Below are 25,683 nucleotides of genomic sequence, written 5' to 3'. Positions count from 1 at the left end.
ATTATAATTTCTTTAACCAGCAAGGTGGATATTATATTTGTTTACACCAGCTTTATATATTAACCGTTGAACTTCACCAGCTCAGTACTGACCTGTCTAGGGTCAGGGTTGGGGTTGGTTTTAGCCAAATAGATGTTACATTTCAATCGTTTTATAACATTTCAGACATTTCAAATGTTTTATAGTTTGGGTGGACATTCACCAAACACAAACAATAAACCTAACTCTATGAGTCGCTGTTCACTGCGAGAATATTAAGTGGTTAAAAAAACTTTAGCATGTTCTGTAATGTCTGCAATAAAGTACTGCTGCTGCTGAGTATGAAATGCAGTGTGACTAAATTAAATTTAGGTATTTCATTTTTCATTTAGTCAAGGACCGAAGAAGTTGTTTCCAGTCACACTTTGAGAGTCCTGTCTTTAAAAGGTTCTGTTGGACTGGTTGGTTTGCAGAGACAACTGAAGGGGTAGTGATGATACCGAAACAGGCTATGTGGTCCTTGAAGTGCTTCCAGGTTTTCTGGTTTCAATCCAGGGCTTGTAGCTGTACTTGAGGGGGTTTTGGTTTCCTTGAGGGGCTAATGAGGGCTTTGATGGCGTCAAACAGCAAAGCTGGCAAAAGGCCGAACGGGTACGAAGCAGAATAGTGCAGGACAGTTGCAATACAATGGCATGTTGATTATGTTTAACCTCCACAGAATAGAAGAGAATTGAATGCAGCAGAATAAAATAGAAATCAGTCAGCACATTTCATGCTCCTGCGTAGCCTCCGTCTGACCACTTCAGTAACACAGTGATGATATTAGGAGGGAGAAAGGGGGGGCACCGAGGATAATGGGGGAGGGGGGAAAGGGGGATGGGGTTGCCATGGAAACTGTTCTCTGAAGCACACAGCTGGTCCCCATAGAAACCAGCGTATTGAATTTGCCATGGAGACACACAGACAAAACCTTGCATCAGTTCATGCATCCATACACATATGAACAGAGATATACACAAACAGCTGCCTAATGTACTTGTGGGGATGTTAGCAGCCAAAACGCCCTCTAGGTCTAAAGTGTGTATCTGTATGTGTGTGTGTGTGTCAGGTATCGAGCTGTCCGAGGCAGAAGGAGGAATCTCCTCTCAGGTGGAGGAGCTGCAGCACCTCCTGCAGGACAAACAGAAGGAGCTGCAGCAGATTGCAGATCTCATACACACACATCTGGAACAGAATCTGCAGCTGAGACACCTGCAGAGCCAGGTTAAACAGGTAACACACACAGATGAACATGTGCCAGGTGCCAAGTGGGGACTAAAGGTGATGATGCTGACCTGTATCCGTCCCTGTGTATCTGTCTCAGGTGCTGGGTTGGATCTCTGAGGGGGAGGTCATGTTATCATCCTGCATGTTGAATTCCAGCTGTTTGTCTGAAGCTGAGCAACTGCAAAGGGAGCATGAGCGCCTCCAACAGGCCATAGAGGTTATTGCACACACAATGCAAACTGTACACTCCAATTAGAAGAAGTAATAAAAATGAGAATTATTAAATGGCTTCTACATCAAAACTATGCTAAGATATCAGGTTTCTAAACAGCATATAAATATGAATTTTCTCCACTCTACAGAAAAAAATATAGAAACATCTCTTAACAGTTTTTCTAAAAAAAAAACCCACACACACACAAGACAGTAACAAACACTAAAAAAAATATCTGTTCAGTATTTTAAGAAGAAAGTATTTATAGCCTCACCATAACATTGCCCTTTCTGAATAATTTACATATAGATGTATAGATGTAAATATGTGTGGCTGTTCTTCAGACTTCAGGTTATCACAACATGAAATGCATCAAAATCTGAGCAGCTTACCAGCTCAGCTAAATGGATTCCTGTGGGAAACCCTGCATGACAGCGAATAAATGACCCTGCCCTCATGCAGAGGATGAGTCTGATGTGTTTGCAGTCCATCACAGCAGTCAGCTTTAGAGGTTACCACAACAACAGGGACTCACAAAGTCCTCCCAACGGATTAACGGAAATGAAGTGAATGTGCTGTGCCTTGTCTTTTCCTCCAGTCTCTCCTTCATGCTGATTCCCTGCAGAGGACCCACCAGGTGGCCCTGGCACTGCAGCAGAGAGCAGAGCTCTTGGTCAGGTTAGTTAATCTATTATTATTAATGCTAATTAGCTGCAAATATCAAATTATTAACCACTGGTCTCATTAATTTCCAGTAAAATCTGGCTTAAAAACATTTTTATAAAGTCTTAAATACAGACATAGCAATGCTTTATCAAGTACATAGTAACCCTTTGTACAAAAGTTATATAACCCCATGTATGTACTGCTAACTGTTATTGTAATTCATAAAATTATATTATACTTCACAATATTTCTGGAAATGAAACAATCAAAGCAAAAGCTTTGATCATCTGTCACCTTCTGGTGTTCTGTGTTAGAGAGAGCTCACATTTCCCAAACTGTAAAAGAATCATTTTTATAATATTCATTACTATCATTTAACGTTAAATTATGAAAATGTTACATTTCTTCAGGAAGGCCAGCCATTAGTCTGTTTAACAACTGACATCTGCACTTTCCTCCTTAGGTCAGGTCATTATGACCCAGATGCAGTGAGGTCTTGTGCCCAGACGGTGGCGCTACACTGGCAGACTCTGATGCTGAGGATTGAAGACAGACTTAAATTAGTCAACGCATCTGCTGCCTTCTACAGGACGTCACAGCAGGTAACGAGAGACTGTAACTGCGTCTGATAAATAAACGGTGCCAAGCACTTAACTGAGTGGTTAGCAAACTCGTAATATATTATAATTATCTTAAATGAAAAATAACGGTAATACTTTAACTATAGAACACATTGTTTTTACAAACTTACTTTTTAGGTTGTGCAAATATTTAAAATTTAAACTACAGTCAGCCGGAAAATTCGTAGTATACTGTGTTTCTTCAAGTATTTACCTCCTGTTTCCAGGTGTGTGGTGTCCTGGAGAGTCTGGAGCAGGAGTACCGCAGGGAGGAGGACTGGTGTGCAGGAGGAGAAAGACAGCCGGAGCAGCTGGTGCCACTCATCAGCAAACACATGGAGCAGAAGGAGGCGTTTCTGAAGGTGAGGAGCTCTGGAAAATCACCACAAACTCCAAAATAGAAGCTGATCATTGCTAATATTTTACGCTGAAAACGAGTCCAATCAACTGCTGTAATCAGTCATGGGCAGGCTTTAGTGACATATACTATTAATAGGGTACTTGAATAAAGTTGAATACATTTATTTATTTTGAACAGTTTTCTTGTTCAATGGTCATGGAAAGTTCTCATTGTATTAAATTTAGCAGTCCCAAAACATCCAGCATGAGTTGTCCTCATTTGTTTATTTTGACCAGAGCATTTATGAAAGTTGTACGATCTGGGCCAATCGTACAAGTGTTATCAAAGTACTTCCCTAATCAAGTCTTTCTACTTGGCATGCATCTTGGTAACTATTTGAGCAATTATTTGTAAGTGCTTGTGGAGAAAATGGCAAGTTAAACTTTACTAAACCTGGTAATAAAGTTTGATTTTGGATGGAGTGAGCCAAGCCTACCACAATGCTGAAACTGTCGGCAGTAATGATTGATCATAGATATATTCGGGCTTATTCGAGTGCCATGTCTTTTTCTCATAATGTCTCTGGTGTTGGACATCGACAGGCCTGCACTCTGGCCAGACGAAACGCCGAAGTTTTCCTCAAGTACATTCACCGTAACAGTGTCACCATGGCGACCATCTCTGGCCACAGTGTCACCGTCTCCGGGGTAACAGGGGTTGCAGAGGTCACTGGGCACTCCAGGGTGCCCGAGCAACAGGTCAAAGGTGAACAAAATATATACATGAGAAATATTCAAGCATTTGTTGGTGTAAATACAGAACTACAGTGGAGCCGGGATCACTTCTTGAGGAACACCACACTTAATGGCAAACTACAGTGGTAATTCGACTTACCCAGATGTGTCTGTGCACTCAGGTATCCTCAGTGAGCTCCTCCAGAGAGAAAACAGAGTTCTTCATTTCTGGACTTTAAAGAAACGTAGACTGGATCAATGCCAGCAGTATCTGATGTTCCAGAGCCACGCTCAGCAGGTAGATGCGGTCTGCTAAATTATTAGCACTGTTATTCACGCTCATTAACAACAAAATCAGCAAATCATATACACTGATCGGGTGTAACATAACATTATGATCACTGACAGCTGGCTCGTGTAGTCTGTTCTAACAGACAAGCTACTGTATCTAACAACTTTGATTCTCAAGCATACAAAGTTGCTTCCTTTTTCAATCTTACATGATAGTAAATTAAATATTTTGTCATTTGAAACATTGTGCTGTTGTTTTGTCCAGCATGACACATTTTTCACAGGTTTCTGTTGTTGAGTAGGTCAAAATACTAATCAGTTAACACAGTAATTGTGTTGCATGAAAAGTCTCGCATACTCTCTGGGTGTTCGCATCATATTTTGGAAATGCTGACTTTGAGTTATTGAAGGACATCTGTCTAATGTGTCCTTTTGTTGCAGGCTCTGGATTGGCTACAACAGTCAGGGGACCACTACCTGGCCACACACACATCACCTGGGGCGACAGTGGCTGAGACGCAAGAACTGCAGATCCAACACAGGGAGTTCTGCATTTCTGCCAAGGTGTGTTTTTTTCCATAGTTTATTGAAATGTATATCATATTTTTATCACTTTCTATGAACAGTACTTCCTAGTAAGATAATTAATTAGTTAATGTAGTCTGAGCTCGTGTTTGGATTGCTCAGCAGCCTTATGATGCACACGCTGAGGGGCCAATGACCCTCTAGCCAAAGCATCTGTTTGAAAAGACTGTTAATATTTTGTTTGATACTCACAAAAGCAGAGCAGCAAACAGCTATGAACTAAGGCCATCTGTGCACCAGTCCACCTGTCAGTCAAAGAAACCATATGCTCTCATAATGCAGACTAAGTCTTAATAGGTGAGCACTTTACTCTTCAGTGTTGATTGTTTGTGCACAGAGAAAGATGCCAGAAAATCCCTTAAAGAGAAACAAAAGGCCATTATGAGATGCAAAACAACCGCTAAGAGACGTATTGTGATCAAGGAGATACTGAACAGCTACAAAGAGACCACGAGAGATGTAGAACAACCCAACAAAATTCAGAAAATCAGTTGGATATTAAAGTATTTCCCTGCTCCATTTTGTGTCCTGAATATGATTAAAATCAGGAAAAGTGCTAGCAAGCCACATGTTGTTCTGAGGTTGAATTTAACTAAACTATGACCTTGTTTCTGTCAGCATACGCAGGAAAAGGTTCACCTGCTAATACAGCTGGCTGAGAGTATGCTGGCTAAAGGCCACGCCCACCGCACTGAGCTCCGTCGTTGTGTTTCTACGGTTGACAAACGCTACCGGGACTTCACCGTCAGGATGGGGCAGTATCGGCACCTGCTGGAGACGGCACTGGGAGGCTGCTCACAGGTAAACGACACAAGTACTGACTGTGGAGCAGGAACTCTCAACATTTGAAAGCGAAAACATGTGAGTGAGTGTGATGTGATTCTTAGTGTTTTTGCAATAAACCTGTGTGAACCTTTGCATTTAAAGTTTATTTCCATGTAAAACAGGTTATGATTGAATAATTTGAAGGACTATATCATACAAATGCAGCTTTTTGAATTATTAGCAACAAGCAGCAAATGTGTGAAATTAGAAGGCAGATCTGTTGCTGTACTTCTATGATTATTCAGATCTCGAAAATATATTAAAAAATTATAATTATATATATTAAAATTAAATAAATATAAATGTATGTGTGTTTTAGTGCGTTTACCTTGTATAGTTTTCCTCTCAGGATAATAAGGACTTGGAGCTCGAGCTGATCCCCAACAGTCTGTCAGACTCCGACCCCGAAGTCAACCTGTCCGATCCGAGCCACCAAGTCAGCGATGAGAAGAGACGTTCCGCCCGCAAGAAAGAGTGAGTACTCTGATATTACTGATATTAGTATAGATATTACTGGTAGCAGTACTACTGCAGTACTCTGATAACACCTGTGTGTGTCCTCAGGTACATCATGGCTGAGCTCCTTCAGACAGAAAGAGTCTATGTCAGAGATCTGCAGGAGTGTATTGAGGTATATTTTCAGAATTCGTGGGTTCTGATTACTGGATGTGACGCAACACAGTACTACATAATACTAAATTGTACTTTCTGTTGTTAATACGATTACCTGCTGCAGACATACCTGTGGGAGATGACGAGCGGCTCAGAGGACGTCCCGCCTGGCCTTGTAAACAAGGACGATATTGTGTTTGGAAACATCCAGGATATCTACGAGTTCCACAACAGGTACCACTAAATATCCTGCTAAATGTGAGATAACACTGCAATATTCTAATGGATGTATTACATTAGGAAAAATCCAGGACATCTATGAGTTGTAAACATCTCCAAACTACATGTTTAGATATCATAGGTCCATAACTGTTATTAAAAGAATATTAAAATACATTTAGAGAAAATTAATATTTTCTGTGTTTTTGCAGTATTTTCCTGAAGGAGCTGGAAAACTATGAACAGCTTCCTGAGGATGTTGGACACTGCTTTGTCACCTGGGTATGATTCTTTTTTTAGATTTCAGGTTGATTATTTATTTTAAACCTACAGAGCTAATGATTAATCTGTGTTTATTTCCCTATCAGGCTGATAAGTTCCACATGTACGTGACGTACTGCAGGAACAAACCAGACTCCAGTTTACTCATCCAACAACATGGCGTGGCGTTCTTTGAGGTCTTTTTCAAACACCACAAACATCAACTTAACAACCTAATATTAGCCAATAGTTTAGTTGGGTAGCACTTAATTTATCTTCATTCCAAATATTATTTTTTAAATATATAGGAGTTTCATCAATGAAAGCAAGTTTGGATTTCACTAAAACACAGCTATGTTTACGGCTTTCCTGTGTTTTCTGGACTCATATCAAGCAAAACTGGCAGCTTCATCTTCTTCAATAGACTTTGAAACTTTGGGGTTGGAAATTTGTGAATGTGACACTTAATGCCACAGACATATAAACTAAGCTGGCGAAACCAAGCTCCCTCAATTCGCTGTGGAAAAAAATAAGATCTACCTGGGATCAGTTGTCTCATTTAGAGCCCAACATTCAGATATCTGTGATTCTAGCAGTTTTGTCATTACCGTTCCCCAAGAGACAAAACAAAGTATCAACCAACCCAGAGATTAGTTCCACCACACCAGAAGTACACTCCATCAGTCAGTCACCATGTTTGACTATGAGGTTTAGACACTGAGCCAACAGAAAGAAGAAAAGCTAAATGGTCTAGATTTCCCTGGATACAGTTTCTCGTGAAAAGTCGGATCACAGAAAAAGATCTTGGAAAAATGTTGGTAAAAGCATTTGTTAACCTCCTAATATTATCCAGGCGGCGTCTTTAGAGTTAGTTTCACATCTACCCTTCTTTATGAAGAATTCCTTCTTGCTGAATGGAAATCTTACAATAGAAGAACTCCAAGGCCAAAATGCCTGCAAGAGACTTGATTTGACATTTACCACCTTTGAGCATGTTTCCAAAACACAACCCAGCACTACTGCTAAACTGTTCACCAGCAAGCTGGTGGAAGTTAATAGATTAACACAGATGGAAGGACATGCAAATTATCCAAGATTTTCACCATCCAGAGAACCAACCTATCTCGACAGCCTGACATGAATTCAGTTTATGGACATCCAGTCTCCAGTGACTAATTAGAGGCTTAAATTAAGTAACCAAAGGAGCTTGCAAAGAAAAGCGTCTGGACTTCTTTAAGTTGCTTGAAGACGTTTCACCTCTCATCCGAGAAGCTTCTTCAGTTCTAAGGTCAAATGGTGGAGAGTCCCAGATATAAACCTAGTGGGAGTATCCCCCCACAGAGGGACAAAAGGACCCCCTGATGATCCTCTAATCGCCTGAGCCAAGGTGTGAAACTGGGTGTGGGTCCCAATCAGCCAGGGTTTTGGGTGAGTTCATTGTGAAACCTGGCCCCACCTTATCATGCGAATTCCTGAGGTCTGATGGCCCAGGATGTGAGTGGGCGTTAAGGCGTCTGGGGAGGGAACTCAAAACTGGATTATAGATGGCAGAGAGTTGGTGTCGTAAACTACCGCCTCTGTTCAAAGATGGTCGCTCACAGTGGACATAGATGGCTTCTTTCACTCCTCTTTCAAACCATCTGTCCTCTCTGTCCAAAATGTGAACATTGATATCCTCGAAAGAGTGTCCTGGAGTTTTGTCTTTCGGGTGAACCAGTTTTTCACCCGAAAGACAAAACTCCAAAACACAGACTTAACAATGTGGTGTATGCTCTACAGTGCAGCGAGGAATGCCCAGACCTCTACATCGGAGAGACCAAACAGCCACTTCACAAGCGCATGGCACAACACAGAAGAGCCACCTCCACAGGACAAGACTCAGCAGTCCATCGACACTCTTTCGAGGATGCCAATGTTCACATTTTGGACAGAGAGGACAGATGGTTTGAAAGAGGAGTGAAAGAAGCCATCTATGTCCACTGTGAGCGACCATCTTTGAACAGAGGCGGTGGTTTACGCCACCAACTCTCTGCCATCTATAATCCAGTTTTGAGTTCCCTCCCCAGACGCCTTAACGCCCACTCACATCCTGGGCCATCTGACCTCAGGAATTCGCATGATAAGGTGGGGCCAGGTTTCACAATGAACTCACCCGAAACTCTGGCTGATTGGGACCCACACCCAGTTTCACACCTTGGCTCAGGCGATTAGAGGATCATCAGGGGGTCCTTTTGTCCCTCTGTGGGGGGACACTCCCACTAGGTTTATATCTGGGACTCTCCACCATTTGACCTTAGAACTGAAAAAGCTTCTCGGATGAGAGGTGAAACGTCTTCAAGCAACTTAAAGAAGTCCAGACACTTTTCTTTGCAAGCTCCTTTGACTACAATGACCTGGATGACTGAGAACCTTCACAGACATAAATTAAGTAACGAATAAACAAGGAACTGGAAATTTGGTTTAGTATATCTGGGTTTCCACCACAAAAGTCATCAACCTCAGCATCTTTGACTGATCTAGCCTACTGTAAACTGTAAGAGTTGAACAACTAAAACAGCATTACAACTTTTGTCTGATTCTTTATTCTGATATTGATGGATGAACATAGGCCACATCTGTAACACACTGTTAGAAACCATGTTTAAATCACAGATAGCATACACATTGGGCTATCTGTGGCTAAATTACAGCACTGCTAAATGTTTTTTAGCCATCATCCAAATGCCACAATACACGTGACTTCTGGCCCAAATAACATGGACCTGTGGTTGAACTGAGACAACCAGACTCACCCTGAACTGGTCACCAGTCAAGGTTAAGTGTGGCCCAAAGAAAACTGCAAATATAGGCCAAGTTTGCGCTCTTTCATGATGTGTTTGGAATTTAACAAATCCACTTTTCAAGCTCCCAAAACATCAGTTCTTGAGTTTACAGTACAGTTTACTATTTACTTGGTTCAGTTTCCCCTGTAATACTAATATAAGAGAAATAAATAAAAATAAGTGTAACGATAGGAAACATAACCAAGAAGATAAAAAAGAGCTTATGGGACCATAAAACAAAGTGTGTTTTCTTCAGCTCTCCCTGTGAGTCACCAACAAACGTGGTTTGAATTTTATTTGACTGGTTTAAAGCTTGATTAATGATCTTTTATATGATCTCTAACATTTTATTTTGTGTGTACAGGAGGTCCAGAGAAGACACGGTCTAGCAAACTCCATCTCTTCGGCTCTCATCAAGCCTGTTCAGAGGATCACCAAATACCAGCTGCTGCTCAAGGTACGCCCTGAATTTCTTTTATGTTTCCCCCACATTCAAAACACACGAGAACGAAGTGTTTCCCACAGAGCTCCAAACTGTTTTTGTTTAGAAGGCTGTTAAATTTAGAGGAAGGCTCGGAAATGTTTCATCCCTCTGGCTGTTTGGAAAACACGGCGCCTCAGAGGATTTTTTCTGAGCACAGCTTTCAATCCCGAATACTTTATATGGAGCCCAGAGGACACAGCGTGTGTGCCTGGAATAATGAATGAAAAGCGTTTCGTGTCAGTTTGAAAACTTTGTTGTAACTCAGCAGCAGCAGGAGGCTGAAGGTGCCGAACACATAACCCCCTTTAGACTGAGCTTCATTTCTTTATGTTGCCACTGTTCAGGGTGATGTTTTAACTGTTTTTCAAACTTTTTAATACTTCAAACCAGAGCAGTGAAGAAATATACAAAGTGAAGCTTCTGCAGGGTTGCCCTATTTTTTGCTGATGGCCACGAGGGAGGTGACTTCTGTTGTAAAACTAAGGCTGATTCTATAGAAGTCTATGAGGAAATGACTCCTCACTTGACCACTGAAAACACTTTTCTCATCAGTTAATTGTCTAAGTTACTAGTTTCTAGGCAGGTTTATAGGGAGATTTTTGGTGAGGAAATTTTGCTTGTTTTCTTTTTTTTTGGGGGGGGGGGGGGGTTATGGGGACATTATGTTTTTCTTTTTAAACAGGTTTATTGAGATATTTGGCTTGTTTCTTTGGTGGGTTTATGGCAACATCTTGCTTGTTTTTTGGTGAGCTTTGGAGAACATCTTGCTGGCTGGTTTCTGGGGATATTTGGCTTGTTTTTGGTGCCTTTATTGGGACATATGACTGTTTCTGGCAGGCATATGAGGACATCTTGATTGTTTGTTTTTTTGGCAGTTATAAGGAGATATTTTGTTTATTTCTTAGCGTATCTATGGCGACATGCTCTTTGTTTTTTGGCAGGTTTGTGGGAATATCTGGCTTTTTTGGGGGACAAGTTTGGGCTTAATTCTCTAAAATATCTGCAATCATATATTTTAAACATGGAGAAATGCGCTACTCTTTTATACAAGTTCTTTTGCAGTTTTTTAAAAATATTAAAATCACCCACAAACAATTATAATATAAAACTCAAACATCTTTTTTTCACTGTGAAGATTTCTCACAGAGTTCAGCACTTCATTTTCCAGGGAAAAAACTGATGAACCTGTATATGTGTTAATGTGATGCAGGAGCTGCTGGCGTGCTGTGAGGAGGGAAAAGGCGAGATAAAGGAAGGCCTGGATGTGATGCTGAGTGTCCCAAAGAGAGCAAACGATGCTATGCACGTTAGCATGCTGGAAGGTAACACAGAATATTTTTCACATGAATATTATGAATTGTTCCGGTTGTTATCTAATGAAGAACTTCATACAGTACTGTCACGGAGCCACCCCTCATTTCTTTATAGTCTGCTTCCAGGAAGTGAAGCTTTCTTGTGTTATTTTTAAGTGGTCTTAATCAATAGTTTTCCAGGCTTTCTGAAGGTCTCACCAGGCTTTTCAGAAGAATTTCTTCTTTGTTAAGACACTTAACAGTGACCTTTGAATCATTCAAGCATAAAATGCACCAAACTCAAGGAACCAGTGCTGTGTCTACATGTGACAACTTAGCAGAGAGCCAATTTTAAATTATGTCTTTAAACACTTTGTTAAAAAAACACATCTGCTCTCATTTCTTTAGCTGAATCTGTGAAAAACACCAAAAGATAACACGGTTTGGCAGCAGAGAGGTAAAACAGTGAGTGTTTACAGTCATCTGTAAAACACGGTAGAGGCTCTGTCATGGTTTGGAGTCAGTGGTGTTGGAGATAGTGCTAAAGTTGATCAATTATCAACACAGAAAATACCATCAGATTCTGACCCAGATAGGAAATTAATTAATAATTAATTAATAGATTGGCCTCCCCAGATCCCGGACTTCAAGATTATTGAAGCAGTGTGAGATCATGATGACAGAGAACAGAATGAAAGGCTGAAACATCCAAAGAAGAGCTTTGAATGTCCTTCAAAAAGCCTGGAGAACTATTCCTGAAGAAGACTTAAAGACATGACAAGAAAGCTGCCTAAGAGATTTCAGCCTGTGCTGAAGAATAAAGGTGGTCACACCAAATATTGACTTTCAAGCTCGTTAAAATAGTAAAAACTGTATTTGCATGTGTGTTTGGACATGTTCAAATAAATTACTGCACCTATTTCACATTTTAGTAAGTAAAAAGCAACGGGGAGTCGCTCAAGACTTTTGTAAAGTAATGTATAAACTTTAAAAGGTTAAAACTAAAAGCAAAACTTGACAGAAATGTCTTGGAGGCCCCTCACTGTCTTGTATCTTGCAGGTGTGGAGGATGGTCTGGATGTTCAGGGCGAGCTCCTGCTGCAAGACTCCTTCCTGGTTTGGGAGCCGAAGTCTTTAATCAGAAAGGGGCGGGACCGACACCTCTTCCTGTTCGAGTTGTCACTCATCTTCAGCAAGGAGATCAAAGACTCGTCTGGACGGACCAAATACATCTACAAGAGCAGGCTGAGGGTAAGGACAACGTCCAGCTTTGCTCCGTTCAAATCAAAAAAGTACAAATGGAACTAATTTGGCTGAAGATATTCTACAAAGTTTCTCTTACTTCTTGTCTCTGTCTCAGACCTCTGAGCTCGGTGTAACAGAGCACATAGAGGGCGACCCCTGTAAGTTTGCACTGTGGGTTGGACGAACGCCAACCTCAGACAACAAGACAGTCCTAAAGGTGTGTGCTCCTGTCAATAAATGAGTAAGTAAACATTCATACAGTGATGGTTAAATCTACGGAATAATCCGTCTTTTTGTTTACTTTTAGGCATCATCTTTGGAGCTGAAGCAGGAGTGGGTTCGTAGCATTCGGCAGGTGATCCAGGAGAGGCGGGGTCACCTGCGGGGGGCACTTAGGGAGCCCATCCCCCTCCCCAAGACCCCCAACCCGACGCTCGGGCGACAGCGCAGCATCAACCGCAGGTCAGCTCACACAGATGGCCTTTAAACAGTAATACTGACTCCTGACCTGTTATATCGACAGCCCTAATTCTCAGTGCTGCTAATATTTGAACTCCAAACTCCAGTAAGAAAGCACTTATTTTATTTCTGCTATTAAGATTTATATGCTTAATATATAAAAACTGTTTGTGTCAGACTTAAGTTTACTTCCACTTGGAGTACACCTGGTCTCTGAAACCATTACAGGTTTCCAATCAATCGAATGTGGCATCCATGAAGTCCCAGCTCATGAAGGATATTCATAAGTTTCTCATGTTGGATCGAGTCAAAAGTTTTTTTCATTTGTGTTTATGAAGCAAGCAGGACATGGAAATGTCCTTATTACTGTAATATTACAGGAGCCCTTACATAAAAGAAAGCGAACGTTTTAAACATAGCCAGTTAAATCTGAAACCTTTATTACTCCTGGGTTTGAGCTGTTAGTTGGATAAATCAGGAAAGTTATGGACAATCTCTTAAGCTTTTAGAAATGTTAACAGACCTTTAATATCATTTCCTGACTTTTCCTACCCAAGAGGAAGAAAATATTTGACGTCTTAGTCAATAAAGGAAAATGTGCTTCAGACTTATAGTAGAAGAAATAAGAAGCGCAGACTGACGAGCGTCCACATACTTTTGACCTGTGAGAGTATTTTGTTTTTGTTTGTTTCAGGGAGACGAGCGAGGATGCAGACAGTCTGGGTGATGCCAGCAGTCAACCCGACACCGTCTCCATCGCCTCCCGAACGTCACAAAACACCGCAGACAGCGACAAGGTAACACACACACACAGTCGCACGCACACTCACAGACAGACACACTGTGAGAGGGTGTGTCGAGCAGTCGTATGACCTCACTGCTGCTGCAGCTGGCTGGGTGTGTGTTTTTGGTGTGCTTGAGGGAGTTTCCACTATTCATGGTCGGACTCCTTCAAGAAACTTTCACTGCTCTGCTCTCCTGATGAGGTACGTTTTATTTATTTTACCTGCTTCTCATTAGTGGGGCCAGTGGCAGTGACCTCTGACCTTGGAAACTCTGACCCTGCTGGCTTGTGCTCTGATTTGTGAGACAGTTAAGAGAGGAAGGTGGACGACTTTATTTTTTTACTGCGTTGGTGACTATAACACGGTGAAAAAGAAAAAATACACTTTTTTTGTCACTGTGAGGAGTTAAAGGGACAGCATGTAAGTGGCGACAATAATAACGAGTCTAAATTAATCCATCAGAGCAAGAAAACATTTAAATAAGGAACATTTCTGCATTTTCATGAATTTATCCTTACAATGTTCAGCACGATATGATATATTGTGCTGAATATGAGTATTCAGAAGATTACTAGAAAAAAATTAAATGTTTATGAAAAATAAAATCCACCAAAAAGGTAAATCTTAAGAAGATGTCAGAAAAAAATGCAAAATAAACATTTTAGATATAATAAAAAAAATTATATACAACTATTTCAATAAAGATAAAAAAAAAAAAAAAATGTAAATTATAATCAAAATATTATGTTATACACAAAGTTAACATTGAAAACACTATTTTTACAGTATTTCTAAAGTATTTTAAATAAACCTTTTATTTTAAAATAAATCTTTGGATAAAAAAATACAATTTTACAGTTTTAGAAAAGATAAAATTTAAATTTAAATTTTTACAAAATAAAAATAAAATATAAAAATTAATTATCTGAAAAGTTTTTTTTCATGTTTAAAGATAAAAAACAAAAGTATTTAGAAAATTTCTGAAAAATCTGTTTTATAGCTAATTAAATGAATGTAAATTAATTCATTAATAAATACCAGTATACGTATGAATAAAATAATATGAGTACTGCAACCTGGTTCCTTATTGGAAATATATCCGTCCGTCCTGTCCAACTTTTTGGGCTCTCTGTCAGTCTTTGAGATCACTGTGACAGTTGACACGGCGACCTCTGACCTTTCTGACAGACCTTTGCTTCCTCCCTGAACGCACACATCTGTTCACATCTGTGTTGGATTTTTTGGGGAACACCCGTCTCATTCCCTGCAGACGCTACAAGTGTTTTCTCTTCCAGCTGCAGCCCACGTGTTGGAGCTCACAGTCAGCGGTAACCACGGTGACCAGATCACATGATGTTTTATGCTGCTCTCTGGGCCAATCAGAGAAAGGTTGTTTTTGGATGATATGAGAGGCTTTCATGGTTTGTGGTTTGGTCATGTTTCTGCTGAACTGAAGTGACTTTCACTCGTCAGCTCTCAGTTAGAGTCATTTAAACCCAGCGGACGGCTTTTTGGTTGGCTGAGAAGCCAGAAAAGCTTGATCCATGTTTCTATATGTTTGCATATTGACCATAGATTAAGTGGATATAGAAGCAGCTGATTAGCTTTCAGGAGAAAAGAAAGTTGACCCTTTTTCAGATGAACAGAATCAGCATTCTGGGATTTCCTCACCTGGATGTTTGAGCATACATCAAGACAAACATCTCTACACTGTTGAACTTTATAGGCACAGCTCATAGTCTTGAAGTTGAGTTGACTTTGTTCTTTATTAATAGTTTATATTGTATTTAGTGTCTTTGTAATCTGTAACTCATTCCTGCCCTGCAGCTTGAAACACGTTAAGTCTTATTTTTAGCCGTCTGCAGGGTATAAAGTCATATCTCAGACTGCTCCCTCAATTTATTCTGAATTTTCCTGGTTTTATCATTTGGAGAAATAGAGGTTGTACGCTCCCAGTGAGCTGCATGGGAGTGAGGTCATGGACTCCAGGAGATACCTCTCTGAGTGCGAATGAATGTCTGCTTCTCTCAGAGCTTGGAGCACTGATGCTAATGATGCTGTTATTATCGTTTAACAACACGGCGGTGACACCTTCCGCCTGTAAATAATCTGTCCTACCTGTCTGCGTGCAGCTGTCAGGAGGCTGCGAGTTAGTCGTGGTGTTGTTGGATTTCTCTGCCGGAGGACCGGGAGAGATCAGCGTTCGCTGCGGTCAGACGGTGGAGCTGGTGGAGCGCTCAGCAGATCGGCCCGGGTGGTGTCTGGTCAGAACCACAGATCAAACACCTCAACAGGTAATTAGCATTCAGAAGACAAAACAAACATCCCAGCAAATAATAAACAAACTAAATGTCCCCACATGTAGCAAAACTTCCTGTCTTGCCCCATCAACCCCCACCAGTTGTGACAGATGGCCACCCCTCCCTGAGCCTCGTTCTGCTGGAGGTTTCTTCCTGTTAAAACTGAGTTTTTCTTTCCCACTGTTGCCAAGTGTTTACTCATAGGGAGTTGTCTGATTATTGGGGTTTTTCCTGTATTATTGTCTTTGCCTTGCAATATTAAGCACCTTGAGGCAACTGTTGTTGTGATTTGGTGCTATATAAATAAAACAGAATTAAAATATTTATCTCTGCAGAATTATATTCATACTTTTTTCTTACACATTGTTTCACAGCGTTTGGCAAACTTGACTTCCTGATAGAAGATATCTGTTTCTATGGTGCCAATTTATCTTTAAACATATTAACTTGACTGTCCTTGTGGTCTGAAACATTTTTCTTTTCTTTTTTTTAAAAAATTCTTTCTACTTCAAGTTATACATTAAGAAGTTCTGATCTTTTTAATGTCCTTTTTGGATTAAAGGAAGTTGGTAAGAAAGCTTTAAAGTTTCCGGATTAAGTTCCCTGCTGTGGTCCAGAGCAGCTGAGGGAATGAGAAAAGCACTAAAGGGTCTACTAATAGATCCAAAGTATCGTGTGCCAGTAAAAGTCAGATTTTTACTGAGGGACTTTAGATGAAAGAAACAAACCGGTTGAGCTTAGAAAATTAGCAGATTATTTTATATGATGGGTTGGACAACTGATGTAATGAATGACCTCAGACACAAGAACCTTAGATTTCTATCTAACCATTAAAACCAGTGACACACTCACTGAGGAAAAAGGGGCTGTTAAGCAGATTAGCAACAAATGTCCCCATAAGTGACAAATATAATGAAGGTCCCCACGTGTAACAAAGGCAAGAACTTATAGCCATAAGTACCGTTAAAGTGTGTGAGAGGGTTTCCTTGTTTTTCTGATGCTCAACCATCCCTCTAACATCGCTGCTGTGTTTCCTCACAGGAGGGTCTACTGCCCATGAGCACCCTCTGCCTGTCGCACTCCCACAGTGCAGCCGATATGGAGGGACTGCTCCCAGCCTCCACCACATCCTCCAGCACCTCTTCTACAAGCACCACCACCTCCTCCTCCTGCAACTCATCCTCTACCACCATCACCTCCACCTCTAACTCCTCCACTGTGAGCGCCGGGAGGGGTGAGTACCCAGAGAACTTATTGCCTGTGTTCCCATCAGCCCCAAAGGGACCTGACTGTAATCACAGATATTAATGATGCTCTAACTGCCATGTGCAGGAAAACATCTAAAAAAGTGATTCCTGAGAAAACATACCTTCTAAAACAACAGCGTGGTCATTTTTAAACTGCAGCAGCACATCCCTTGTTTGCTCGATGTCACTTCCTGTTTAGCCAGAGGCAATTTTAAACATCCTCATGCTGTATGTGTCCCACATCCTCGCTCTCTCTCTGTGCCACCTAAATATTTAAATCCATGTTTATAAAGTTGTAAACACACTTGAGTCCTTGAGTGCTTGTCCCATAGCTGAGCATGAAAAATTAAATGCGCTTTGTGTCTGTCAGACTCTGCCGCTTCACATTAACATCACAGCTTTATGAGCTTCAAGGAGATGGTCCACAGTAATGAGGAAACATCTCAAAATGCAGCTTTGGCTATAAGCTTCTGGAAAACTGAACCGTTAATCACAACTCTGATCATCACACAAGCCTGCAAAGAAATATTTCCATCTTTTTGATCTAAATATAAGACAAATTTAGGATGTTTGATTAGCCCCCTTTCCTTTTAAATGTAAATATTTAAAGAACATTTTTACCTAAATTGTAAATATGAACATTAACCTGACTTCTCACCCACCTGCGGTACCTTTACAGCCCAACAGGGGGCTGAAGCCCACACTTTTAGAGCCACTAGACCACAGAGTCTTCAAAAAAGTTTATTATATATATTATATATAAAACCTCTTGACCATAATGATAGTTTCCAGTAATGCCAACACCTCCACTGTGCAACCTGTGGAACAAACCAAATGTCAGCACAAGAAGGTGTTAACGGTTTACTGCTCTAAACCCTGAGCCAGTATAAAAACAGTGTAATGCATAGGAAACAGGGAAATGCATAACCACAGGGATACACAGGGCATATTTTGCTGGCCTGACTGTTTTTTTTTTCTTCTTCTTTACAACAGATGCATTTCTGAAGCATCTAAAACTGCGGAGGGTCTTTTATTTTGTAAATCAACTTGATTTTCTATGTTTTTCCTGTATCCAACTTTCTCCAAATTGCTTCTAAGAAGCAGACCTGCAGCTGACAATGAAGAGCATCATCAGCTTACATTCAAAATTATCCCTGGAGCCCTAAAACTGAACCTAGCAGAGACTGTGGATACCACAGTCTGTCCTGCACTAGTGTGATGTCCATCACTGTGAGGTGTACTATAGACCGGCCATTCACAAACTTCACGCCAACATAACCTTTCTAATCCATCCATCCATTTGCTTCCGCTTATCCTTTTCAGGGTCGCGGGGGGCGCTGGAGCCTATCCCAGCTGTCATAGGGCGAGAAGCAGGGTACACCTTGAACAGGTCGCCAGTCTGTCACAGGGCTAACACACAGGGACAGACAACCATTCGCACTCATGAATGTGAGTGCGAATGGTGCGAATTTGGATTATCCAATTAACCTATCCCCACAAGCTGCATGTCTTTGGATGGTGGGAGGAAGCCGGAGTACCCGGAGGGAACCCACGCAAACACGGGGAGAACATGCAAACTCCACACAGAAAGACCCCGGCCTGATGGTGGAATTGAACTCAGGACCTTCTTGCTGTGCGGCAACAGTGCTAACCACCGTGCCACCCCATAACCTTTCTAAGTCCTACTAAATACAAAGACAGTATAATCACAAGTGCGTCTGTAATGACAAATTGTTCCATCCTTATTACAGCTACAAATCCCACTGGGAGTATTTAAGAAGAGCGTTTATCCTGGACTGAGGCTAAGGTGGCCCCTAGAGACAAAGCACGTACAAACTCCAAAACACAACGGAAGTGCTTCAGGACGCTAGGGGCAGTGTTGAGGTTCTCTCTGAGCAAAGCACAGATTAACGTCAGATTTGACTCCACCATGAACCAAGCGTTCATAGTAATTAAAAACAAATCAAACAAACAACAGTTTTCACATTACCTTTTTTATAAAGCGTGGTTGTTCTATCCTTGCTGGTGTTTTCTGCCGGTATCCAACTCCATGTGTTTGCAACAAACTTGCCTTTTTTTCTTTTTTTTTTGCAAATCGAGCTCAACACTGCCCCTAGCGTCCTGGAGCACTTCCGTTGTGTTTTGGAGTTTGTACGTGTTTTGGAGTTTATACGTGCTTTGTCTCTAGGGGACACCGTACTGAACATTTTATTTTGAAAATTCACTGTATTCTCTAAGAAGTGTGTTATAATTTCGTGAATTTTGTCATCAGACAACAAACACAGGCTGTGTAGATTTTTTACAATTAGCCAACACACAGACTTCATTGTAAAAGAAGTGACTAGTCATCTATTGTAACTTTATTGATGGAGTCTACAATGAATAAATAAAAAAGCCAAAATAAAAGTACCACAGATGCATAGTGGGGCCTTTTACTGTTTTACAGATACCAAAAAAGAAAAAACCCAAAGAAAACAACAAAATAAAATTAGTTTATGTTAAAAATGGATAAAAAGTAAAACTGTCATTGTGCCAGAGAGCAGTGCAAATTGAATTAATACGTAATTTGCACACTATAAATCTAATAAATAGCTGGAAGAAGGTGTAATACAGAAATATGTGTGTCTTCAACTCTCTCAACATAAGTAGTACTCCACAGAAGAAAAATAAATTAATCCAAGCAGCTAACATACTTCCCACAAGTTTCAATACATAACAAAACAAAACAAACAAAAATGCCTATGTAGTTTCAGTGGAAACAGAAAACTGACCGCAGCACTGAGCGTGGCCTCGACCTGTGAGGCAACTTTGTCCCAACTTTAATCTGTAATCTGGTTTGGCAAGGTGTTTGAAAAGCGCACATACACACCCACACACGCGCGCACACACACACACACACACGCGCACACACATACACATGGTTAAACATTGACCCGAAGGAGTTTCACACAGACAGGAATCTACAGTTTATCATCCTGACTCTGTGTGTGTGTGTGTGTGGCAACCCACTGGGTGTTCTTCCTCGTTACAAACAATAGAAGCTTTAGTTAAAAATAAACTCCCTTTTAGCGCTCGTGTTTATTTTTATTCATACTTTGTTTTGTGTTTTATGGAGTTTTATTTTATATTTTGTTCCAAATAAACTTGTTTTATTTTTCATATCATTTTACCTATTGTAAAAATTATCTTTTTTTTAATAATTTTTTAATTTGGTTTTATTATTATTATATTTTATTCATTTTATGTAGTGTTTTTTCTCACTTTGTTTATACTTCACTTGATTTTATGTAGTACTTTTATTACTCTACCATTTTATTTTTACTTTGCTTAATTTTATTTTAAATTATTATAAGTTTTTTTTCTTTTCATTCTTTTCAGGTCATTTATTTTATTACATTTATCATTATAATTGATTTGTGTTAGTTTATTATTACTATTACACTATAAGCCACTCCCCCACAGCATCTAAACCCACCCTCTGTGGGTTTAGATGCTGTGGCTCCACCTCCAGACCTCTGACTCTTGTTTAGTGTCATGCAGCTGAGAGCAGAGAAACACCTCTGTCAGTCAGTCTGCCTCTTTCTTAATATCTCTCTGAATGGACTGATGTGGAAGCATGCGGCGTGGCAGAGGTGCATGCTGGGATTGTTCGGGCATTTGGGAATGGATTGTGCACGAGCGAGAGGACGAGCGAGGTGGGTTCACACTGAGAGAGTGAGAGAGAGACAGAAAGAGAGAGAGAGTGACGGGTGTTGGAGAAAATATATGGGTGTGCAATGGTTAATAAGTAATAGGTGTGTGTGTGTGTGTGTGTGTGTGTGTGCCTTTATAGCAAACAGCGCTGCAAGAATGTGAACGATGTGTGAATATGCATGTGTGTGTGTGTGCCGTGAACAGGACACGCAGGTTTTCCTTTTTTGTATGAAAGACCTCACACACACACAAAGTAACACAGTGCAGACAGTAGGGGTGTGTGTGTGTGTGTGTCCTTCAGTGACTATTTTACAATAATCAGACTGACTAACTGGTGGATTTGTCTGAGTTTTAAGCAGCCATATTCATATCCACAATAATCGGCAGAGGTCTGTCCGTAATAAGAATCTCTTGCTGTTGTTTTCAGCTGGCAAACAACAAAAATGTCAGACAGTCACAGTTTGTAAAGCATGATTTTACACTGAGACTAAATCCATGAATGTTAGGAAATCATAAGAGTTTCATCAACATAAAACCAAATTTGAGAGAAAAAGCAAATGAATGCCTGTTTCCATCCACACCTGCCAGGTTAATATTATTTTCACTGAAACAACAAGTGACTGAGCAAAGTTTCCTAATGTATGGTCAAAACTGTTGATCAGGATGTGTGTCGCCCTTCCACACTTTCTTCTGATTGGTGAACTTCTGGAAGCTTGCCGAGGGGCAACGTTCAGCCATTTGTCAGATTCAAGTCTTTTATTTTGTGTGCATGGAGACGATTGTCACCTTTCAATAAGAAACCTAGTTTAATGTCAAAAGCATGGATTTTGTCCAGAAAGAGCGGGTAAGCATCACCATGGCAACAAAGAAATAAAGCTTTAAAGATGTGGAAGTTGTATTTTAGCCCAAACAAGCGGGTTTTTTTGTAAATCGTACACAGGAGTTTGTAATGCCTAAACCTGACTGAAAGCCATATTTTTAAGTAATAACACCTTTAAAATAATAATTCTGGGTAAAACACAACTGAAATACACAAAATCAGTCAAATATTTATTTATTCAAATGCTCACTCTTTAAGGAAAATGTGCTCAGTGTAAACTGAATGTATTTCATTTGACCAGATTCCATAAAAAAGTAACATTTTACATTTTGTTACATGTAACAAAATAACATCTTTGCAAAAATACAAATTATTTGTAAAAATCTGTTGCGTGTATGATTCCAACTCGGGTCTCTGAAAATCTGAAATGATTTGCCCCGACACCACCAACCTCCTGACGTGGGCTGCTGTTATTATCTGATACACGTGCATGAATCAGAACATGGAAACACTGAAGTCTTGAAAAATGTCATCAGAAGGTTGTCTGCTCTCAGTGACGGCCATAAAAAAAGAAATAATTAACTAATGACTTTAGTTTGGGGTACAGTAAATGTAGTGAACATTGTCCCATTACGTAAGAATTAAATAAACTTTAGTCTTAGACACAATGCAAGATAACTACATGAAGCTGCTTCTTAGTTATGAAAGGAAAATTCCACAAGGTTCGTTTTGAATATTTAATTATTCTCATTCAAACATAAACTAAAGGAAAAACTTCAAACAACACCCTCAAAGAAGTCTTTGTGCCCAAACTCTTCTTTCTACAGTAAAATATTGATTCCAGTAGATCTCATGTCATGTCATGTCAGAGCTACTTGCACTAAATACTGTTATTTAGTGGTTCACCGAAGCGGAGGCAGCAGGAGTTCAATTGTTCTGAGGTAGAACGCTGCCATCAGTGGGCTCTGCTGGCTGCAAAGTGTTGTAACAACTTGTCTGAGGTCAAATAAGGCAGCATATATCTAAATATACCACACACCTACTCTACAGCTGATTTTAAGTCATTAAAATAAATATCAGTTCTAATCTATCATAATCAGTGTGTCTGCATTTATCAATTGTTATTAATGGCGTTATCTTTAATCACTTTTATTCATTATTTCATGTGTGCTGAACATACTGGATTCTTTTAAACTCAGTTTGTATATTTATTTATTGTTTATTTTGCAGGTTTTTGTACTTTCACAAGTTAAGCATTAACTTTTAAGTCATAGATGCTCACATATATTTACATGTAATATTATTTTATTGATCTGTTTTCAAAATAATATTGTAATGCACTCGATTTTTTTACAGCCTGTAGTTGTAGTTTTTGAGATTTTTTTGTTTGTGTTTGTAGTTTTATGCTAATAGTTTATTCATTCATTCGTCAGGTTCTTTGTGAGTCCTGTCTCTGTGTGTCTTTTTTGTTATTTTGCTCACTTTTCTGTGTGGTTTAGGGTTTTACTTGTGAATCACTTTAAACTTCAGGTTTAAATGAAAGATTCTATTAAAATTAAATTAAGCTAGGGTAACTAGCTATCAGTAAGTCCCTCATACCTCCTTACTTCAAAGAAACCAACTATCTTTCATGACTGTTGTGCATGCTTTTTTGCTGAGTTAAGGTTGTTAAATTTTCCTTGTTGAGGGCTTAAAAAGCATGAAATTAGATTTCCAGAAGTGTTCATATAACTTGATACAACAATTTTTAGTCTTCTGCTAAAGAAGAAGAAGAAACTGTGTTATTTGTGTCTTTCGGGCTTCACAGTAGTTTCTGTTTTTCTCATTTAACCTCACACCTTCTGGTATATCCAGTCCAGTTTTTTCTTGTTAACAGTCTGATAATTAGGGCTGGGCCATATCATACCGTTCACGGTAATACCGGTATAATGTCGGGCTATGATAAGAAAATGAAATATCGCAATAGAATATGGGTAAAACGCGCATGCGCAATGCCTTTGTTTTCATACGCACATGGTGAAAAAAAGTGTGCCGGTGACAGAGAATGAGAAGGGCGAAAGCGGATTGTAGAATGAAACAGATGAACCAGAATTGGTTTGTAAAAATGCTGCAACTTCAGTGGTGTGGAACTGTTTTAGCTTTTGTCCATCAGATACACAACAAAACACTATTTGGTAGCGCATGCTAGCGGGCCGTCCTTATTAGCGTGTTTTTTGGAAAATACGGCACACTTAAAATCAATCCTTTGATTTTTGTGAAAATCGACAGTGCCCCTTATAATCCCGTGTGCCTTATGTATGAATTCTGGTTGTGTTTACTGACCTCGAAACGATTTTATGTGGTACACGGTGCTCGAAAATCTGTCAAATGTTTAAGTACGACTTTGCTAAGCTACGAACCCGCAGCGCTTGATGGATTGTCAGACCATTACAGCTACCGTAGGCAGGTGCCTCGCAGAGTGATACGTACTGTGCTTCAACATAATATTACAGTATTGTGTGTATAACCTCTTTTTAAGTTTTGTGGATATTATACATGGTTATGCTGAGGATATGTCGGCCAATTTCCAATGGAAATGCCTTTTGGTTAAACTGTTAGCAAGGAATATGCGTTTGCTCTGATTTTTTTTTTTATATAATTTTAATGCACATAAAAAACAGCTGCTTGTTCTAGTGAAAATACATTGTTGGGTTTTTTTGCACTAATAAAGTTGTGGAGTTGTAAAGTATTTTGTCTAGTGTCAATTATATCGTCAGTTATATCATTATCGCAAATTTTCAAATGTATATCGTGATAAATATTTTTGGTCATATCGCCCTGCTCGACTGATAATCTGTTTTTCTTTGTGTCTGCAGAGTCGAGTTTGTACAGCTCTGAAAGTTCAGGCCTCCAGACTCAGACTACTAGCCAAAGTGAGACCACAGTAATAACTCTGAGCACCCATTGCACTCAGAAAAGACAGCACTAAAACTCACCTCTGACCCCTCCCTGCCTTTTCTTCTCTCAGGTGCCACCTCTCCCACAGTGTTTGGAGTGGGAGGGGCTCCAGCAGGAGGCGCTGTGGGCTCACCGGGGGCGAAGCGGAGTGGCTCTGGAACTGGGAACACTCTAAAGGTAACAGCTCGCTGTGAACTGAAATGGGAGAATTTGGGCCAAATGTGTTAACATAAAGCGGCTTGAGGGGGCTTTGGTTCATCTGTGGAGAGTGGGATGTCTACATGGCTTTGACTCAAATATTTCTATTGTTGGTCTGAATGTTTTTTAAATCTTACAGTTCGACAAACATGAACCAGGTCATCACAACGTAACTAAAAGTAACACTGAAACTAATAAAAATTATACGACAATGAAACTGATTGAAAACAAAACATGAAAACAAAAACGAAACCATAAAAACGATTTAGTACAGAATTCAGTTGATTCTGGTTAGGATATTAACCTACAGTCAGAGGGCTTTAGTTATCTTAATTGTGGGTTCTCTGGTATTCTCAAAGGGAAATGCAGATATGCACTTTGTGTGTTTGTTGTGATTTGTTAATGCTGTGTTTTATGGTCAAAAATACTAAAGAGGAGTTATTGTGTTTGTTTTTATTCTAGGACTCCACTCCAGTGGCTTTGCATTATTCACAGCTAAAAATAATCCTTCTTTGTCTTAGAAAAGCAGTTTATTTGTGTCTCAGACAGTCTACTTTAGCTTCTGTCTCCCATCAGTCCACAAACTTTTTTACTTCTACTTGGGCGTCTTCCTGAAAACTTGCTGAGGGGGCAGCATCCAGAGCTGCCAAGGTGTCATTTTGGAAACACAGCATTCAGAGCAGTCATAAGAATTGAGCTCTGGGCTCATAATATTTACTTTTGCATATGTTCACATCATTACATGAAATATGAAACTTTGGTTAAAATGAGCATTTGATACTGTAACTT

General features: G+C 39.9%; 1 protein-coding gene across 4 annotated transcripts in view; it reads left to right on the top strand.

The window, feature by feature from the left end:
* Positions 1 to 25,683, top strand: part of LOC146491440 (kalirin-like) — a 59,084-nt gene that overhangs the window by 20,533 nt on the left and 12,868 nt on the right. For 2 of the 4 annotated variants that reach the window (XM_085152741.1, XM_085152740.1), the window contains exons 20-43: positions 1,088 to 1,251; positions 1,343 to 1,462; positions 2,058 to 2,137; positions 2,589 to 2,727; positions 2,973 to 3,107; positions 3,688 to 3,850; positions 4,002 to 4,117; positions 4,552 to 4,674; positions 5,314 to 5,496; positions 5,858 to 5,994; positions 6,085 to 6,151; positions 6,257 to 6,366; positions 6,564 to 6,633; positions 6,720 to 6,809; positions 9,799 to 9,891; positions 11,129 to 11,240; positions 12,271 to 12,461; positions 12,571 to 12,672; positions 12,763 to 12,917; positions 13,609 to 13,711; positions 15,832 to 15,993; positions 17,041 to 17,233; positions 24,615 to 24,671; positions 24,767 to 24,873. In XM_085152741.1, coding sequence (XP_085008867.1) covers positions 1,088 to 1,251; positions 1,343 to 1,462; positions 2,058 to 2,137; positions 2,589 to 2,727; positions 2,973 to 3,107; positions 3,688 to 3,850; positions 4,002 to 4,117; positions 4,552 to 4,674; positions 5,314 to 5,496; positions 5,858 to 5,994; positions 6,085 to 6,151; positions 6,257 to 6,366; positions 6,564 to 6,633; positions 6,720 to 6,809; positions 9,799 to 9,891; positions 11,129 to 11,240; positions 12,271 to 12,461; positions 12,571 to 12,672; positions 12,763 to 12,917; positions 13,609 to 13,711; positions 15,832 to 15,993; positions 17,041 to 17,233; positions 24,615 to 24,671; positions 24,767 to 24,873 — 2,972 coding nt within the window. The remainder of the gene's footprint in view (positions 1 to 1,087; positions 1,252 to 1,342; positions 1,463 to 2,057; positions 2,138 to 2,588; positions 2,728 to 2,972; positions 3,108 to 3,687; positions 3,851 to 4,001; positions 4,118 to 4,551; positions 4,675 to 5,313; positions 5,497 to 5,857; positions 5,995 to 6,084; positions 6,152 to 6,256; positions 6,367 to 6,563; positions 6,634 to 6,719; positions 6,810 to 9,798; positions 9,892 to 11,128; positions 11,241 to 12,270; positions 12,462 to 12,570; positions 12,673 to 12,762; positions 12,918 to 13,608; positions 13,712 to 15,831; positions 15,994 to 17,040; positions 17,234 to 24,614; positions 24,672 to 24,766; positions 24,874 to 25,683) is intronic. The other 2 variants (XM_085152739.1, XM_085152742.1) reach the window with 1 other exon arrangement.

The sequence above is a fragment of the Neolamprologus multifasciatus genome, chromosome 23 (assembly GCF_963576455.1).
Source record: "Neolamprologus multifasciatus chromosome 23, fNeoMul1.2, whole genome shotgun sequence".
NCBI classification, from domain to species: Eukaryota; Metazoa; Chordata; class Actinopteri; order Cichliformes; family Cichlidae; genus Neolamprologus; species Neolamprologus multifasciatus.
This window is presented reverse-complemented; position numbering and strand designations above follow the sequence as displayed.